The following is a 13,491-nucleotide window of genomic DNA, read 5'->3' as shown; positions in this document are numbered from 1 at the left end:
GTTGTGATTCAAAAATTAAAACAGTAAATAATTATTCAGTTATATTATATTTCATACAATTTGTATGCTTGTGGTATTCGAGGTTGAAGCTACGAGATACAAGCGGTAAGTTATTTCATATTAAAATGTAATTGATGTCAGTAATATTATTTCAGTAATTTGTATTAAGTTCCAGATTTTTGAGAGATGCTTTATTAAATACTAGCGACCCGGCCCGGCTTCGCACGGTTAAAATACTGATAGTAAATATACTACAAAAGATAGAATTAAGAAAGAGAAAAAGTTATAAGAAGTTTATTCACGACATAACATTAGGAACCTCTAAAATTATCCGTGTTAATTATATTGCCCATGTAGTATTGTACCAAAACTTTCCTCTCGAATCAATCTTTCTATTGATAAAAACCGCATCAAAATCTTTCTTGTTTCACAGTAAACTAGTCTTCGTTGGGTATGGTCACTGCAGTTGAAGTCGGTTAGAAGGACAGTATCATTACCATAAATGGTTATTTATAACCATTTTTTTCCATTTAGAAAACAAAACACTACGTACAATACGTTTATTTAACATAACGTAATAGTAAGTGGTTACCATCGTCCAATATATCACCAATCTTGGGTGCCAAGATGTTATGTCCTTTTAACTACAGGCACAGTTACACTGGCTCACTCACCATTCTAACTGAAACATAACAATGCTAAGTATTGCTGTCGTTTCCCAGGCGGGCATTCGTAATACCTAGCACCAAGTAAACTTTTTGGAGCTATAAACATAAATATATGTGAATAGATAAAAATGTGCTCCAAAACATAATTAGATTGGTTCGTTGTTACAATCTGTAGACGTATAGGTCAATGCCCTTTGAAGCAATCCTAATGAGGTTATAGGATTTCGATAGCCGTATTTATCTTCACTAATATTAACGACCCACTGATGGCGACCAGCTTATCAAAGTAGAGCGAACCTGCTTTTGACGCAGTCGTTCGAATCGCTCTCCAACACGTATTTGTGATCTTATCATCGGCTTCGTATGCGTTATTGACACATTTTCACATTTCATTTTATTATCTTAACTGGTAGTCATTATTATCGCTAATCAAAATACAAGATACATTGATTCCAATGATAAAAAATGAAGCACAGTTGAATGATACATTCTCATTGTTATAATAAAAATAATCAAAGAATTGTTTTTCAAATTTGTTTACGTGTATTTCCATTGGCAGTTATAATAACATATTGTAATTTCTTTATTTCTGATTTTTTAAATAAAGATATAGAACGTTTTATTGGAGCCACTCGGGCTCGCTCATTATAATTTGAACGTAAACTATGAATATTACTTTTAGTGTCCTCTGTTCCGTTTCTATGTGAACTTTTACCTATTAATAATTGTATTTTGAATACAGATTATTATTAGGGATATACACGTAGACTGAAGACAGACGAAGACCCAATAGTTATGTACATCGTAATCGATGACTGCGGGTTCAAACTTACGCAAGCACTACTGGATTTTCATATGATAAAAGCGGAATCAATGATTGTTGATATCCAATCCGCATATTTAGTAATATAGATTAAATATGTCGCTTGGAATCGACCATTTATTCAAATTAAATTAAAGCAAATCTATTTTATTTAGGTAAACTTTAAAATAAAGCCTTCAAGTCAATATTTCAACTCTACCACTCTCTATCAAATTTGTCAGTAAATTGATAAATAAGATGAAACAGTTCCTACCAAGTCTTATATCGGTGTTTTGGGGAAAGAGCTACCGAACCGGTGTTGGCTTACGTCCAATGTTATCTTGACGATCAACACATACTTTCATCCCTTACTTTAATACAAAGGCGAATGGTTGGAGCTAATAATTTGATACAAGTATCCACGGTAGAATATTAATTAATTAAAATGTTAAGTACACATTATCGCTTGATAATCGAGGAGATATATTATTACTAACAGGACCGAGCACCGTTAAGCACTACTCACCTCCTTTACGCGTATTTACAATAAATCTCATCCAAGAAGGAAACCTGCAATTTCTTGCTCTGCTTACTGGAGCAGTAAAGCGGAATACCTACATATATTTATCCCAGAAGGAGGGCCTTAAGGGCTTACTTCACTTCATCATTTAGCTCTTTACTCCTAATGTCATTGATTAATTAATACAGAAATGTTCACTGTGTCGTATGTTTCCGTTGCTGGTTGATTATTCGTTATTTAAATGTTTATCGAAAAACATTGAATATGCGGAACGCGTAGGAAAAATGCTCGAATTGAAATTTTAACATTCATACATTTCATTCGTCGGTGAATCTGAACTGTAACGAATTTGAATGATTTCGTGAATGATGTGTTGGGATTGCTATAATATATGAATGAATACGCTCCAAACCTTCTCCTCAAGGCGAGAGGAGGTCTTAGCCCAGCAGTGGGACTTTACAGGTTATTAATGTATGTATGTCATCATCCTCCTGCCCTTATCCCAATTTTATTTGGAGTCGGCGCAGCATGTCTTCTCCTTCCATACTTCTCTGTCAGACGTCATCACACAAGTAACATTCTCCCAACCATATCGTCTTTCACACAATCCATCCATCGTTTCTTAGTCGTCCTCTATTTCTATATCCATCCACATCCATGATCAAGGCCTTGCTCACAATATGTTCCTCTATTAATATATGTATGTTATGTAAAAATATATAAATATCAAAAGAAAACAATGCGACATCTCGTAGGTAAAGTATTCTTTGAATTTTGCCGCCACGGCTGGAATTTGGTCAGGAGGATATTATATGAATCGTTTGGTGAAATACCGTTAAATCAAACAATCGTTAATTAAAATTTATAATTTATAACCTGTATATATATATTATAATTATCTATAACGACTCTATGGCATGAATTATTCGTAATAAAAGGAAATATATTAACTTAATCGCCTATTGGAATAAAGTGCATTTTAATTGTTTTTTATAAAACACTACTTTTCGTCCGCGACTTCGCGCGAGTTTTACATAAATTATAACATTTAACTCGTTTGCCTTATTCTTAGGCATTACATATATTATTGTAAAGTAGGAAAAAAGATAAACAACTAACTATATTGAGCAATAATAAGAGTATAATTAAAAAAACTTTATTTATAAGGCAACACTTATGCAATTAACTAATTTTATTTCAATACTGATAACAGGTTCTTCGACGTTTGTTTGCAAATCTATAGTGAATATCATTCAATCAAGTTCTCCATCAATGATATCGCGTCAATATTCTGTCAACTGTTTTTATCTTTTTTTTTGTCATGCTTGATATAGGACATACAAACTTTAGCCTTTGTAACATTAGTAAGGAAAGTAGGCTTCAATCGAGTTCGTAAGCGTGGTAGGAGTCGGGCCCCCTGTTAAAGCTTTACTAACGAGAGTTGTCTTCAGATCAGCCCTAAAAATTGTCATGCAGTTTCAATATTACAACGAACAGATAAACAAGTGAATGATAATGAATTAATGAATTATATAATTATAATGATTACGTTGCGTTACTTGTAATTTAAATATAGATGGCCTTTTTTTCTCTGTTAGATTCGAGGGTATAGTTTCCACCGTATCCTCTACTCTCGGTATTCATTATGTCACGTTATAATAATGCAACATTGTACGTGTCGCGTGTGTTCGCACGCGAGCAAGTTTTGCGTCCGTTAGTTGACCCGAAAATCGCATCAAGCGGAGAAAGCGACCGATTCCAACTTATAAAGCGATGTCAAATGTGATGAGGTTCAATATCGATTATAGGACGCATAAGGACTACCAACGTGCTAAGTGCGTCCACATAGTTAGTCCTTACAAATGAACAATAACCTAGATATCCCATATGCGAATGTTAGTCTGTTTGTTAGTTACGCTTTCACTTTTCTTCTAAACTGACATTTTCTTAGGAGAACAAAAAGGACTTCTGAAGACACTTAACACACAAGCTTCAGGTGAAATGTTTTATTTTTGGCGGTCTCGTATTAGGAAATACTATAATATATTTGAGATATATAAAGGACGTTGGTATTTAAAAGAATTAAAATTTACGCTTAAATATTTAATCAAATTCAAAATGTTGTGATGTTGCTGTTGTCCTGAATAAATTAAGGTTACAGGCCATAACAATGAACGAATTGAATTGTCTTCGAGTTCAAACAGCAGGAGTTTCATTCACTCATTTACAATGGATCACGGTAATGCGCTGTCCTTGTTTTTTAATAACATTGAAAAATATCTAAGGATTAAAAAAATATTTCCGAATGTTTTTTTATTCTGATATTTTAACAAGTAAATAACTACATTTTTATATAATTTCAAGATATTAAAATTTCAATGATGATAATAAACCCTTTCATTGATAATAATAAATCCTTTCATTATATGTATTATCCATGTAAGAATTTATTTAAGATATATAAGAAAATTCTTCTTATTTATAAAATTTGAACGGAATTCTTAGGCGTATGTTAATTGCATATGATATTTACTAGGTACCAGGTTTACTAGGTAGTAAAGATTTTCAAGCCCTTTTGTGTACCACCCACTTATTATTAAAAACACTTTAGTATTAGTATTCTTGTGTTCCGCTTTAAAGGGTGAGTGACACGAAAGGGACAGAACATCTCAGTTTCCAAGGTTGGTGGCGAGTTGATTATATGTAAGAAATTGTTGAAATTTTAAAAGGCACCAATATCGGACATGCCATAGGACTACTTACGATCAGCTCTGGCTGATTAGCCTGTCTGCTTATGGCATAAAAAAAACTTAATCGTAAATTCGATAAAAATTCCCTATTAATATGTTCACTGTAGTGTACATCCTTTTTCGGAGTTCAAGTTTGCTTCTTACCAAATTTCATAAAATTCGGTTCAGCGGTTTGGTCGTGAAAGAGCTACAGACAGACAGAGTTACTTTCACATTTATAATATTAAATAATAATAAAAATATACAAACGTAAGCTGATATCAAGTAAAAAGATGAAGCAATAAAGACATCTCATTGCTCATCTGTGGAACATCATCTATGCTTCGATGGAGATCAATCCTGAAGCATTTTTAATGAATCTCTTTGAAATATAAATGCGGCGGCGAGTTCGGCAGTGTTTTTGACAATACACGAACAACAGGAAGTATTATCTCATGAAACGGTGTGAGGTAGTTCAATAATGATTCAGTAAAACCATCTTAAGATTGTCAATTGTGATAAACAACGGTATAGAATTACACAAGCAAGTTTGCAACACGCTTTATATTTATGTTATTCTGTATGTTTGTGTGCGTATGGATTTTGTACTTTTTAATAACTTCACAATTTCATGAAATTTTTTTTGTTAGAACGCGTGCATTTTACCCGATAATTAGAGATTGGCCATTACAACGTAGTGCAATAAGTAAAACTGTAACTACAAAAGCAGTATTATCCAATAAATTATTTTTATGCAATTAGAATTTCTATTTGTATTTTGGAAAATCATAATTTAATATATTAATAGAATATGCATAGATTTCTTTAAATATGTATAGGTAATGTTTTTCCTGATCGGCTAAAAGAAACTAAAACTCTCTGACCCAAGTAAAGTCTTTGAAAGAAACCTGGACCATATAACTGGTTACAGATGATTATTTACCGACCAAGTATCTTGCGATAGCTACCGATCAAATCTCCTCAATGCGAATTGGAATGGTCGCAGGATCGTCTCTTACACAACAAAAGGGGTACCTAGTTCAGTGGTTCTTGCCTGGGTTTGAATCCGCAATCATCGGTTAAGATGCACGCGTCTCTTACACGCATCTTGCCTATCATGCTAGCTGTCGTAATGTCAATGAAATTTCAGAGATACCCCTAGAAGGTTGTCTGGTATATGATATTATACCTATGTAGATATAAAATACAATAATCTGTGTGTGCTTATGTTTGTAACAGATATCTTCTGCTACAGATTCTCAGCCTTGAAGTTGGTTTTCTATTACACTGCTAATATTTCAACTTTGAATGCCACATTAAATAATATTTTTGTAACTTAATATTGTTTATAGTTTGTTGCCTTCTTGTGATTTATGTTGACTCAAAAATTATCGAAGCATTTATATCATCTTAAGCCACATTGTCATTTATATTCTTATTGAATCTTGATAACCACGTCGTCATAATAACTAGTATCTCAGGCCACCGAATACGAGGTCCGTGGTTCAAGGTTACACAAATATTACTTTTTAGGCTTTGCCGAAAAATACTCAGGAATAGTCAGAGGTTTCCATGAAAATAATCTTAATTGGTTCTGTAGCTGAAATTTCTCTAATCAATCGCATTGTTACTATTCAAAAGGCCCCATATAGACAGACTATTTACAGATTTTCAACATTTATTGGGGCATTTTCTTAAATATTTTGAAATATGGAAAAAAAATGTTATATATAAGTTCTGTGGATAGATAAGCTGCAAGTATGAGGAATGTGTCCGCGTGATTGTAATGCAGGACGCGGCGTCGCCGGCAGACGCGGCCGCTGGCAAAATATCAACCTGGCCACCGACGACTCCATTTTATAAATATTATAATAAGCGTTGCGATATGTTTTCAAACGTAACTTACATATAGTATGTATAATATAACTCAGTTTAGTTTCTTAGTTAGAAAGTTCAGATTTTTCTGTTAGCATTTACTGTCCATACGAGCTTTATGATATATGATCTTTACGAGCTATATGATCTTTACCGAAAATGAGATTTTAGTTTATGAGACATCCAATTAATTTCTTCTTTTTTGTATTTTGATGAAGTTATGTAAACTCAATATATGTTTTGTTAAAAATATAGATACTGTCACAAGTCATAATTTTAATTTTAAGGTTATGTCATAATATATACCTAGATTATTTTTATGTTTTGTTAAGTGTAAATGCTTTCTCTTAGTGTGCAATACATCGTATTAATGTTAGTTTGTTAAACACTTTTTTCCAACTAAATATTTAATAAGATTAAAGATCCACGCGTTCACGTACATAAATCTTCTTGTAATTACTCGGTTTATTCAGAAAATTAATCTGGAATAAATCTGTCGCGCTCGACTTGCGACATCCATATGTATATTATATTTGAATTTTAAATACGATCTGTCACTTATGTAACCCGTTTCCACGGCATTGACCGCGGTGTTCGATCGCTGATAAAAACATTTCTCAAATAACTGTGAAATTCCAAGCGCAGGATATTTTGAGCAAAAAGTCAAATCGCGCGGAACGAGTTACGAGCCGGTGCCTTTGACGGCATGTTCCAATGACATCGATTTAAATGCCAAATATAACACTGCCCGATTTCAATATGCCATTAGTTATACGATCCATATCAGCATCAGGTCGCGTTTGTCCACCGTTAGACATAAAGCTTCGTGCAAAGTGCGAACTCAGTCCAATCTTGAGCTCTTTATTTTTCTATTACTATCTTTTACGACACAATAATTGAATGTATGTCGAAACGCCTTCAAATTGAAGCCAAATCGCTGTTTTAATGATATTTTAAGAATTCAGATGCTTGGGTTGTAATTGTTATTGAACACAATTATCCAGATTGACCTTTATTCTTCTCGAAATGGTGGACCGTAAGGGACTTTACTTCAAACGTTTTTGCGTTGAGTGTTAAGTTCAACCTTACTTAATTTCACATCTCTGTTCGATTAGGAGACTTCTTACAGTATTGTTCTTCTCCATTGAGTTCAAATTTAATTATAAGAGACTTAGAGCTCCGGTTTGAACTTTAAGCAAATACATGCTAAAATTCACATGTTCTAATGCGGGGACAATCTCGGTTTTGAAATACTAACCATTCCTTATACAGTAATTGCGAGACTAAGCATGGGAACTGAGGTTCCCTTGTGTCTATAACCGCACTGCCTGACTCACTTTGCAAACAAGTCAGCAGCAACACAACTACTGTCTGTTTTGCTACGAAATTAAAGTCCCCGAAGCCCTTAAATTATTAAATGCCATTTTTATGTTATAAAATAAACGTATTCGTGTTTTCTATGTACGTTTTATATTAAAAACATAAAAGTGGATTCCATTTTTAAATTACATCTAATATTAATGAAAAATAAATACGAAGCACTCCACCAATTAAATATTTCATATGTAGATATACATACATGTAATAAAATTGAAGTGTTTGTTTGTACTAAAATAATAGCTTTTACTAAATTCATATATTATATCCACGGTACGGTTTTGTCCGTCTGTCTGTTTGTCAGGATCGATTTTGACGGGACTATCACAATCACATAGCTGATATAAAAAGGAGTAAAATAGGCTACTTTTACAAAATAATAAAATTTTGTAAATCTGCGAAAAGAATAATAACTTTTTTGTCAAATTCGAACGCGCACGAATTCTCCGCAAAGCTAGTTTTAAATAAGAAACGACTAGAATATATATAATATGAACAATTTCTAATCGTAACATAAGATTCACTTTCTTCGTAAATAATGTTTAACCTTTTTTGTAACAATACAATGGGTAATGGGATGAAACAATAGACTTTAATGTATCTATATTTATGGTGTTTCACACTTATTCACCATAAAATAGATTTCTTTGAAAGTTTGAAAAGTTAAACGTCGTACATTATGTGAATATATCTATATTTACAAACGTATTTTATTAATACATTTATATTGAAAAATGATACGTATCGTTTTGTATACTGTACTGTGCCAGTGTTGTGAACAAAAATATACAACTTTCCAACTACACGTGCTTATAAACATATTAAGAGGTAAACAAAAAAATTGCTTACATGAAAGTAAATTGGTTTTTGTTTTTCTTTTGGGAGGAATAGAACTTGTGTAATTTGTCAGACACGGTGCTCTAGATGTGCACAGAATCTGTGAATTGGGCAAGCGTCAAATTACCTTCGTTTTAAAAAATAACGAGGTAGTATTTGAGCTTGTAGTTTAGATGGCGTGATTATTTTTATGCCACAATTATTAACGTACTTATTTTCAACGCTTAAATAACTTAAATATGTAATGCATGCATGCGATTTTATTTTGCTGTTTGGTTCTCGTAATTATTATACCGAAACGATGTTTTTTTTAATGTTATGTTTGAAAACATTTTATACTCCTATTACATTACACGCAGTGTATTCAAAATTGTAACTTGTCATATTTTATACCTTACATTAACAGGCATTGATGTTTACGTTATAAGTATTTTAAATATATCGAGAAAATACTAAAAAACATTTTATTATACGTTGCTATCTAAACCAATCTATTAAATAATTTTGGAGCTCTTCCAGGAATTTAAATTAAAAAATACAAAATGTCTTCTGTAATTAAAAAGCTAATTAGCTGTAAATGGTAGTCAATTACTAAAATGTTTAAGATGAATAATAATTAGGTGACCTTTAATTTATTTAGTATTTTAATTAACACGATCGACTAAGGTCTGTGAATATTAAGGTCTGTTTAATATGTTAAAATCACGTTTATTCATGTTATCGTAAAAAGAAATTAATTATTAATTGTGTCAGTAATTAATTTGAACTTACTGTGTTTTGTCTATAATTGTTATTGTATGTTTAAAATCGTAAAGTAATGTAAATATTTAAAAAAAGAATAATACATACTTTTAAAAGAAAAAAAAAATTACTTTTAAAAATAAGTTAAGTAAGTACAATGCGTTAGGTTGCGATTTGTGAGTGTTGTTTATTTATATAAGTCAAAACAGGGTAACATACGTTTTAGCTTTATCTTGATTCTGTTCTTCGGACTCCAAGTCAACAAACCACTCAAGTCAACACCGCGAACATTCATTTACTGACACAAACACATATTTATATCTCACACGCACACACTACGAACACAAACATATGCGGAAGGAACACTAAATCCATACGAATTATTAAATTTAATACAAATTTACCGAATACAAGTATAATAAGCACTGGCGAATACAATACAAAGACATGCGTGTAGGCAACTGTCATTCGCTTCTCGCAGCGGCCGCTAGCTGGCGCTCCAACGTGAAAGTGAGACGGAATGCATTACACAATGTGCGCGAAAGGGATAGAATATTCGGAGCCTTAAAAGCTCGTACACGCATAGCTATGTGTTGACGTATATGCACTTTGCACGTAGGCTGGCTCTGATTACTTGTAATGTACGCTATACTTTTGTGCGACTTATTGTGTCCGTTTTTGTGTTCACATAACAGGTCGCGACTCAACTTTGGTGTATTTCATGATTAGATTGGAATAAGTGTTATTTAAATAAAAATATATATTTCCCACTTTCTATATAATTTTGTTTAAGTATACATCCAGAAAAGCTCTTCAATATACACTGTTAAATATGCAAGTTTAGGATAATAACCTTTTTAGTACCTATTATTATATAGAAGTGTTTTAGTACTAAGCTTTTAATAAGTCTGCCTTAGAATTTAAATTTTGTGCATTTTATAATGTGAATTTTTTGCTATAAGACTTACATGGCTTTTACTTGTGTTTATTTAGTATGAAAATTATGATATAGCATTTACTTAAGAATTTTAATGTCAAATTCTGTGTTACCTCTAATACTTAGTGTTACCTCTAATCCAATAGTGTTAATAGTCGTACAAATGTTTTAAGTATCTAGGCGTACTGATACTTAAAGCCAAGCCAAACCATTACTTAATAGCTTAGTATTAAAATAAATTACAGATAATTATATAAGCCCTTGTAGTCAATTGGAGCAATAGTAAATCCTAAGTTGCGAGTTCAATTCCGGACATTGTATACATGTAATAAGTTTGTCGTTTGTATATTTTTGCATGCAAATAATTTATTAGAATAAAATAATAACAATCTACTTATTTATAATAGAAACATTTTTTTATTATTATATCAAATATATGTTGTTTTTTCAACACTATTATAATACTTAACGACCTCCGTTGTCGAGTAATGTGTACACCAGTTTTCATGGGTACGCCAATCCGCGGTCTCGGGTTCGATTCCCGGTCGATGTAGATTATGATGGTCTGGGCCAGATGGTCTGGGTGTTTGTGGTACCGTCGTTACTTCTGATTTTCCATAACACAAGTGCTTTAGCTACTTACATTGCGATCAGAGTAACGTATGTGATGTTGTATTTAATACTCACAAATTTAAATATTTACAATTTAAATTTTGTAATAAGATAAACTTTGTGTGCGAGATGAGATGGAAACTTGCATATTTCGAGTGACTTGACACTTAATTGGCGGTTTAGCGAGCAACTACATTATAGAGTTTACATAATGAATTCACTCTCATACTTTTTTCATCAACAACAACAATAACAACTACAGCCTAATATGTAATTAGGAGTAACTTAAGCTACGAAAATATTTTTTTGTTAAATTCAAACACGCACGGTGTTGCGGATACAGCTAGTATGATAGATTCATTCCACTTTCCTATAATGCTGATTAAGCATTTACTTACACTGTCTCCATACCTTGGGTCAAAATTAAATTGAGCTTGTAATATTGACCGTACCGATCCATCTTCATCGTGTCTTCTCCATCGCACGTGACATAATCTGTGAAACCTAAACCTTCTCTTCACAAATTGAAGGCAAAAAATAAATCGTTTGAAGTTTATAAGCTTCCTAGCACAAATCCTAGTAGTCGCCCGATATATCGCCCGCGTTTTGTGGTGTTGGTTGTCACGTGTACGACAAAATGTACAACAACAAACAACAACAACAGCCTGTAAATTCCCACTGCTGGGCTAAAAGCCTCCTCTCCCTTTGAGGAGGAGGTTTGGAACATATTCCACCACGCTGTTCCAATGCGGGTTGGTGAAATTTGTCGCATGCAGGTTTCCTCACAATGTTTTCTTTCACCGCTGAGCACGAGATGAATTATAAAGACGAATTAAGCACATGAAGCAGCGGTTCTTCCCTGGGTTTGAACCAGTTTAACAGCCTGTGACTACAATCACATGTACAATGCGGCGGCTGAGTAAGACCAGCGCTTTGTACAGTCGGGGTAAGAAAAACCTTAAGATCTATTTTCGTGTGTTCAGTATGAGCGATAATCTGTTTTGCCGATTGATAATGATTTGATATTTAGATTCAAAAGGTACTAAGAGTTTAAAACTCGATAAAGGAATAAATTTGAAAACAGACGAAGGTTTTCTTATTCTGACTGTACATTATAACATACGAGGATCTTGCTTCCGCTCTTGCTGCTCATACAATGGATGAATACAGGCCACGCCTTTTGTCTGTTTGTATTTTTGTTTTCTCAGAATATAATGGATTGAATAGATAAAGAACTCGGTAAAAATATTTCTGGTACAAAGCTTAAGTATTATTATTAAGAAGTTTTAATCTGTTAAGTTCTTTTAAGCCAAGATGGGTCATAAAAATGGATTTCAATTACAGGTAGTGGGCTCAAATACTGGCAATCACCATCTATTTTATTCGTTTGTTTAATTTGGATTTATGATTCATTTATAATTCAAATTTGTAGTATAATTGTGAAGTGAAGGAAAACATCGAGGCATATAACCTTATCATTTATGAATTATCTTAGTTAGTTTATAGTAGTCTCGATTTACAATTAAAGAAAAGAAAGAATTAAACTGCAATTAGTAATAATAATAATAAAGCATTACTAAATCTTAAAAAAGGCTTGATTGCAGATAGGCGGATTTTCTCGCTAACTGAATGGCACGCGGGTAAAGCTGGGTTCAGGTAGCATTTATAAATATGCTTAATATTAGAGCACAGGCTTTACGACGCCCGCGGGTTAAGTTGGGGCTTCTCCATTTTAAAGCCCGAACTACATCCGTTCTTATTATACTTTGTAGAGTATTATCTGTATCTAAATATACACGGATAATAAAATTTTATCGACCCGTGTCTATTAAAAGACTTTACATACCATCTGGAAGATACGTCCGTGGGGTTTACTATTTAGTAATTATTACATTGTAACAAATATCCTGATTCCTGAACCTAGATAAATAAGTAGAGAGCTATTTAAACGTTTCTTGGAAACTTCAGGCATTTGCTTACCATTTCAATCCAGTTTTATTTCTGTCATAAATGTATACTAATATGTATGAATAGTTTATTAGATTTTTTAGACGCGCTAATCTCACGTACGTCAAACAATTGGCAAAATATTTACGTTCGTTAATCAATTTATTGAGATAGTTTAGTGTCTTTTTATGGTCATGCAAAGCTAACTGGGTACAGGAAGGTAACATGTAAGTCGAGTATCACCGCGCGGAGCAGCTAGTTAATAAAATAAAGCTATTGTCATCGGCTTCGCTTAATCGAGAGCATGCTACTTGACGATCGAGATAAAAAGTTACTTCCGCATCAGTGCATCAATGCACCCGTGTGCTGAATTTCACGACGCCCAATTGATGCATGGAAGTACTCTTAATATCTATATAATGCATTAAATAATTATATGAACTAGC

The 13,491-nt window shown here is 32.9% G+C and overlaps 1 protein-coding gene across 2 annotated transcripts in view; it reads right to left on the bottom strand.

Moving 5' to 3' along the window:
* The window catches only part of LOC124530076, a 267,561-nt gene that overhangs the window by 50,603 nt on the left and 203,467 nt on the right, over positions 1-13,491 (bottom strand). Inside the window, exon 1 of one of the 2 annotated variants that reach the window (XM_047104068.1) lies at positions 9,769-10,005. The exons of the other annotated variant lie outside the window; for it this stretch is intronic. Coding sequence (XP_046960024.1) covers positions 9,769-9,844 — 76 coding nt within the window. The 5' untranslated portion in view covers positions 9,845-10,005. Of the gene's footprint in view, positions 1-9,768; positions 10,006-13,491 lie in introns of those variants that run through there. 2 annotated transcript variants of the gene reach the window in all.

The sequence above is a fragment of the Vanessa cardui genome, chromosome 5, assembly GCF_905220365.1.
Source record: "Vanessa cardui chromosome 5, ilVanCard2.1, whole genome shotgun sequence".
Classification (NCBI taxonomy): Eukaryota; Metazoa; Arthropoda; class Insecta; order Lepidoptera; family Nymphalidae; genus Vanessa; species Vanessa cardui.
Note: the sequence above shows the minus strand (reverse complement) of the source record. Positions and strands in the feature narration are given on the sequence as shown.